The 6,389-nt window shown below is 44.5% G+C and overlaps 1 protein-coding gene across 1 annotated transcript; it reads left to right on the top strand.

The window, feature by feature from the left end:
• Window positions 1-406: 406 nt before the first annotated feature.
• Window positions 407-5,704, top strand: LOC106600060 (Golgi reassembly-stacking protein 2). Its single transcript, XM_014191398.2, has 10 exons — window positions 407-608; window positions 1,352-1,432; window positions 1,706-1,909; window positions 1,992-2,078; window positions 2,217-2,347; window positions 2,421-2,556; window positions 3,038-3,161; window positions 3,521-3,619; window positions 3,731-3,826; window positions 3,993-5,704. The coding sequence occupies exons 1-10, from the start codon at window positions 546-548 to the stop codon at window positions 4,265-4,267; spliced, it is 1,296 nt and encodes a 431-aa protein (XP_014046873.1). The 5' UTR covers window positions 407-545; the 3' UTR covers window positions 4,268-5,704.
• Window positions 5,705-6,389: the final 685 nt, after the last annotated feature.

Here is a 6,389-nt window from a genome sequence, read left to right as displayed (position 1 = left end):
GCATAGTCTAGTTGTAGAACCATGAAAACATATCAAATAGCATTGTTTTATGATTAAAGGTTTATAATATTACACTGTTGTAGTGTATTTTATCGGTGACAGTTTAGATTCACTATCAATCTAAAAGGTGAACATTTCACAGCATATATACTTGTTATGTTTTATGATTCATATCAATATAATGTAATATATCAATATAATCATATCAGTATATTTATACCAATATCATATATCACAATTAAAAAGCAGCAGCTGAAGAACTACACCTGCGCACGTCACCAGCCTACGCTTGCCCCAACACACTGATCTTATGTCAGTTTTGCATTTTACCCCCACTAGTGAATAAGTAAGAATTTGGGATGGATAAACTGATTCCAGATCTGTGGCTAGGAATAACTCCCATCAGCCTTGTTTCCTGGTGGTCTGCCACGTAACAACACAAGCGCTCAGCTGGCAGAGTGGGCGACGTGTACCGGGTAACAATATTGCCGAAGCAGGAAAATATCTCACAATAAACCCTAAATACGATATATACTAGGGGTGTCATGGGGGGATTGCAGAGTGCCGAGATACCGGGAGGAGGATCCGAAGGCTACCATGTTCTTCGGGTAGATATGTGTTTGGTTTTAATTTTTATGTCTGCAATGAATGTTAGCTCGCTAGCAAGCATCCGCAGTAGTTGTCCCTCAGCAGGACCTACTGTAATTGTTGCCTCACGGTCAAATAGAGGCCGGGGATCACATTCTGGCCTACATGTAGCTAATACGAATAAGCAGTGTTAACGTTATTTTCCCCAGCATTTGCTACAGTGGCATTTTGGAATTGTACAAGTCAAACGTTTGAAAGGTGTTTGTTTTATTGGTTGCATGTATTGTTTAGCAAACAAGGTTAGCTGTAAAAACAACCAGACAGCTATGAACGAGGTGTGAATGAGCTTGCCAACTCAACGCTAGCTAGTTGTCAAAACAATAGCTTTTATAGGTGCAGCCACGTTGCTGACAGAATCCACAGTATCATGCCTCTTTCTACACATTTGTCTAACCACCTGAATGTATAGACCTCCATGTTCAAACCTTCACATCAATATGTTGATGTGACAACCATCTAATTGATCTTGAGATAGACAACAGGTGAAGCTTGTAATAAATACCTGTTTAATTCTAAGGCTACTGCTAAATGTTCAAAGGTGATGTGAAGCTCCCTAACCTCTGCTAAGAAGACTGGACCTCATGGCACAGGCAGTAGTGTGAATACCCTGTAACTGCTCCTTGTTCAAGCCTTGCTCCAGCTGCTCCATTTCAATCTCAAAATACAGTTGTTACAAGTCACGATGTCTCTGTCTTCTCCCAAGGTTCAGGAGAACTCTCCAGGACACCGGGCAGGACTGGAGCCTTTCTTTGACTTCATCGTCTCCATCAACAATGAAAGACTGGTATGCGTAGACATGCTGTTGAATAAGCATGTTCAACACACTAACTGTAGACACATACACAAACCCCCACTGACGGTGAGGATGCTGGTGTATGATATATAGCTCAAATTCAGGGATGGGGAAACTTTGATTGGGGTGGGTCTGTGTACCCACATCCATTTTAATTGGTCCGCGGGCCTACATAAGGAGGGGGCTGCCAGTTGCCCATCCCGGCTCTAATGGATGTCCGTTCTACTCATTATAATTCTATAATTTATCCTGTCTCTGTTTCAGAACAAGGACAATGACACCCTGAAGGACCTATTGAAGGCCAGTGTGGAGAAGCCAGTCAGGATGCTGGTCTACTCCTCGAAGACCCTGGAGCTCAGGGAGTCCACCGTCATCCCTAGCAACCTCTGGGGTGGCCAGGGCCTGCTGGGAGTCTCCATACGCTTCTGCAGCTTCGAGGGAGCCAATGAGAACATCTGGCACGTGCTGGTGAGTAGCCAGTAGCCGAAAGGTGTGTCCAATTTAGCTCATACCAGGCAGGTGTAATTCTTGGTATCTCTCTCTTTCTCAGGAGGTGGAGCCTAACTCTCCAGCAGCCCTGGCTGGCTTGCGGCCCCACACTGATTACATCATAGGAGCCGACACCGTTATGAACGAGGTGCGTATAGTGACAAAACTACACCGTGCGTTCTACTCTAGGACTAAAGACTGCGAGCTTCACAAACTAGCCAATAAGCATTTGGATATAAGTCATTGAAGTTTCTCCCTCCCTTCCACCTCTCTCCCTCTCTCTCAGTCGGAGGACCTGTTTTCCCTGATAGAGACCCATGAAGGGAAGGGGCTGAAGCTGTATGTTTATAACACAGACACAGACAACTGCAGAGAGGTGGTCATCACCCCGAACAGCGCCTGGGGAGGGGAGGGCAGGTAACAAACATACAGTACACACACACACACCTCAGTCTGACGAGTGACATCATCTACTGTTCTCTTGTTCCAGTCTGGGATGTGGGATAGGATACGGGTACCTGCACAGAATTCCCACCCGACCATTTGAAGAGGGGAAGAAGATCCGTTTTCCAGGTCCTCTTCCCAGTGGTGAGCCCATCAGCCCGCTCAAGGATGGATTCACTCAGGTTAGTATCAACCCAGAACTTGACCCAAGAATCAGAACAACTAGAACTGCCTGGACAGTCGATAGACAGTCACTTTATGCTTTTTTTTGTCATCCTTTTTGCAATAACATATTTTGGAAATAGAGGGCTGAAATGACCAGACCAAGTCTAAAGTACCCATACTGTAGCTTTAGTGTCAGCCTCATAATAGTATCCCATCGATTTGAAGTGTTTACTTTTTTGCATTTCCCCCCGCCCCCCTTATTTGCTTTCCCTCCACCCCCTCATCAGGGAAGGCTATGAGAGGCTCATTATGTCAGAATGTCACTCCCAACTCAGACAGGCACGTCAGAGGAAAAATGTTCATTCAAATGAATAATTACTTGTTTAAATGCACTTGACCTTACCTGTTCATCAACCGCCCCTCTCTCATATTTCTCTATTCCTCCCTCCCTCTCTCATCTCTTTTTTTTTTCCTGTCTTATTTCTCTCCCCCGCTCAGGTTCAGCTGGCAGCTGTAACCCCTCCGCCTGCCATGCCTTCTGTCCCCACGGGGCTCGAGGATTCGCTGTCCGGCCTGTCAATCAGCTCAGCCCCGCCCACTATCCCAAGCGAGTTTCAGACAGGTACCTCATCTCTCTTACTCTTTCGCAACATAATATGGTTATGAAATGGAATGTGACGCCAGGGTTAAACTTATCATTTTTCACTTTGCTCCAGATGGCCTCCCTCTGCTCCTATCAAACTCCCATTGGAAATGAATGATCTCAGTCAATGCTATGGATGGTCAAAAAATATCCTCTCTCTCCAATGCATTTTTGTTCTGATGGCTAGGGTTGAGGACAATTTCAATTCAGAAAGTAAACCCAATTCTACTTTCCTAATTGAAATCATTGAAGAGAATTGGAGTTTCAGTGTTTGGAATTAACTGGAATTGAAATGGAATTGACCCCAACCCTGCTGACTGCTCGTTTTTCTCTCCCAGGTCTCCCCACTGTTCCCCTGCTGCCCACCTCTATCAGCCCCTCCCTGAGCCCCCTAAACCCTGCCTCCACGACCTTCAACCCCGCCACCACGCTACCAGGTCAGCACACGTTTCTCCTCAGAATTTTGGTTTATGATCAAATTGAAACGATCAAATCATACACTTTTCTACACTGACTAAATATATATGTTTATTTGTGTGCTATTGTAGGTCTGATGCCTCTCCCGGGCAGCTTCCCCCTACTTCCAAACCTCACCAACCTCAACCTCGGCGCACTACCAGACCTCAGCGCTGTGTCGTTAGCAGGTATTAATGGGCTACCGCCACCTTGAACAGCGGGTTTATACTACCAGCAGCTAATGTTAGCAGCTATTGTTAACATTGAGTTACCGCCCCCAGGGGATAACATGTATTAGTGTACATGTTCCTGTGTTCACTTTCAGATCTCTCTCCTCTCCCCGCTCCATTTCAGGTTTCCCTCCACTCGCCCCCCTCCCTCCTCTGAACCTGCCCGGAGTCACCCCCTTCCCCCCCATGCCTGCCATGCTGTCCCAGCTACCACTCCTGCCCCCAGGGGTAACATCTTTTCCCCCGGTCGACCTCTCTTCCTTCACCCTTCCAACAGTCGCCCCAGAGAAGCAGACCCTCCCCGATGCCACAGTTCCCTCTACTGCCACACAATCAGCTGTCGCCTCGGAAACCGCCCCCACTGAATCACAGGCTTCCACGGAGACAACGTCGTCGTAACACAGGAAGAGTCTCAGACCTAGAACCAAACCTACCAGTTTCTGTCTCCTCTCTCTCTCTTTCACCCTCTATTTATTTAGCCAGGAGGGAGAGAAGCATATTTCCAGCGGTGAGGCTGGCGCACTCAGAAGGCAGTTAGTTGGAAAAGTGGAGCAGAGGAATGAATGATGGACAGATGGAATGAAGGAGTGGCAGTGGCTAGAAGCATAGTAGCCCTACCAGCCTGTCTGTCCCACCCGGCCTCAGTTTCATGTAAAATTTGAATTCTCTTCTGTACATCAGCTTTTTTATAACCTCCCAACCCTTTAGTAAACCCAGAAATCTCTTAGTTAATATTCCTTCATATATTCATTTTTGTTAAATTGCTTAGATTGCCCCTTCAACAGAAACAATCTGCAGTTGTTATATACATTTTTGGACTTATAAATTATGTACCCATTAATTCTTTAACCCCATTCTACCCCAAAATATAAGCTTGTTTTACACCAATGTTTGTAAACAAAGTAGATGTAAACACAAAACATGCCTAAAACTAACTTTAATTTTTATATCATGAATGTTCAGTCCTTGCATTTCTCCATCCCCATCCCTAAGCTTTTTACCGAAAGTGGGGCACGGAGTACGCTTTGTTTCAACTGCTGATTGCTGCTTTAAAGAATGAAATCTGCATTATTTTATGCCACATTTGTGTTTTGAAATCATTAGCTATGCATGCCTGTACCTATGTAATAAGTTTCTATGCACCGTTACGAACAGAGTGGACTAACTACCCTTTGCAAAATAAAAAAATTAAAATGGGAGTTGTTTAGGAGTGCAAGGACGAATGGAGTTATTGCACACACGCACTTCAGAGTAGACGTTCCCTAATGGTAATATGCAAAAACATGCTAGAACACGCCAATAGGATCATGCTAGCTCTTGCTTGGCTCTGCCCACCTCCTTTCTTATTCTGCCCACGATGATTAATTTGCTCCCATTGGAAATGACAGGCTGTGGTCTATCTTGGGTTAGTTATTTAAGCAATAAGGCATGAGGGGGTGTGGTATATTTTGACAATATACCATGGCAAAGGGCTGTTCTTATGCACGATGCAACGCGCAGTGCCCGGATACAGCCCTTAGCCGTGGTATATTGGCCATATACCACAAACCCCCAAGGTGCCTTATTGCTATTATGAACTGATGACCAACATAATGTTTTGTCATACCCATGGTATATGGTCTGATATACCACGGCTTTCATCCAGTCAGCATTCAGGGCTCGAACAACCCAGTTTATAAAAAGGTATTTGGTACCATCCTCTGACATGGCCAGATGGTGGGAAATGGAAGGCGCAGTGGGGCTGTTCAACCAAATGAGGGCACTGTGTACCAACTTTATTTTAACATCCTGTACATACATACTCGAGCAATAAAGCCAATGGAATTTTACAATACATTTTATTTGTGCGTTTTTTTAATATTGTTTTAAAAAAAGATGCACTTTTGTTGACTTTAAAAATGTTTAACATTTTGTAGAATAGTCTACTTGTTAAGTTTTTGCCTTGCATGTTCCATTGTCTGCTTAAAATGTACCCAGAAGAAAAATATAAATGCAACATGTAAAGTGTTGGTCCCATGTTTCATGAGCTGAAATAAAATAACCCAGTAATGTTCCATACACAAAAAAAGCTTATTTCTCAAATTTTGTGCACAAAATTATTTATATCCCTGTTTGTGAGCATTTCGTCTTTGCCAAGATAATTAATCCACCTGATAGGTGTGGCATATCAAGATGCTCAATAAAAAGCATGATCATTACACAGGTGCACCTTGTGCGGGGGACAAAAGGCTACTAAAATGTGCCGTTTTGTCACAACACAATGCCATAAATGTCTTAAGTTTTGTGGGAGATTGCAATTGGCATGCAGACTGCAGGAAAGTCCACCAGAGCTGTTGCCCGAGAATTTAATGTTCTCTACCATAAGCTGCTTCCAACGTCATTTTAGAGATTTTGGCAGTACGTTCAACCGGCCTCACAACCGCAGACCACTTTGAAACCACACCAGGCCAGGACCTCCACAACCATCTTTTTCTCCTGTGGGATCGTCTGAGACCAGCCAGTTGCACAGCTGATGAAACTG

The sequence above is a fragment of the Salmo salar genome, chromosome ssa03 (genome assembly GCF_905237065.1).
Source record: "Salmo salar chromosome ssa03, Ssal_v3.1, whole genome shotgun sequence".
Lineage (NCBI taxonomy): Eukaryota > Metazoa > Chordata > Actinopteri > Salmoniformes > Salmonidae > Salmo > Salmo salar.
Note: the sequence above shows the minus strand (reverse complement) of the source record. Positions and strands in the feature narration are given on the sequence as shown.

Excerpts from the sequence above, each read along its gene's own strand:
- LOC106600060 (XM_014191398.2), top strand. The coding sequence starts at position 546 with ATGGGGGGATTGCAGAGTGCCGAGATACCGGGAGGAGGATCCGAAGGC. Across the intron at positions 2,557-3,037 it reads TCAAGGATGGATTCACTCAG|GTTCAGCTGGCAGCTGTAAC; the intron begins GTTAGTATCAAC and ends TCCCCCGCTCAG. Across the intron at positions 3,620-3,730 it reads CCCCGCCACCACGCTACCAG|GTCTGATGCCTCTCCCGGGC; the intron begins GTCAGCACACGT and ends GTGCTATTGTAG.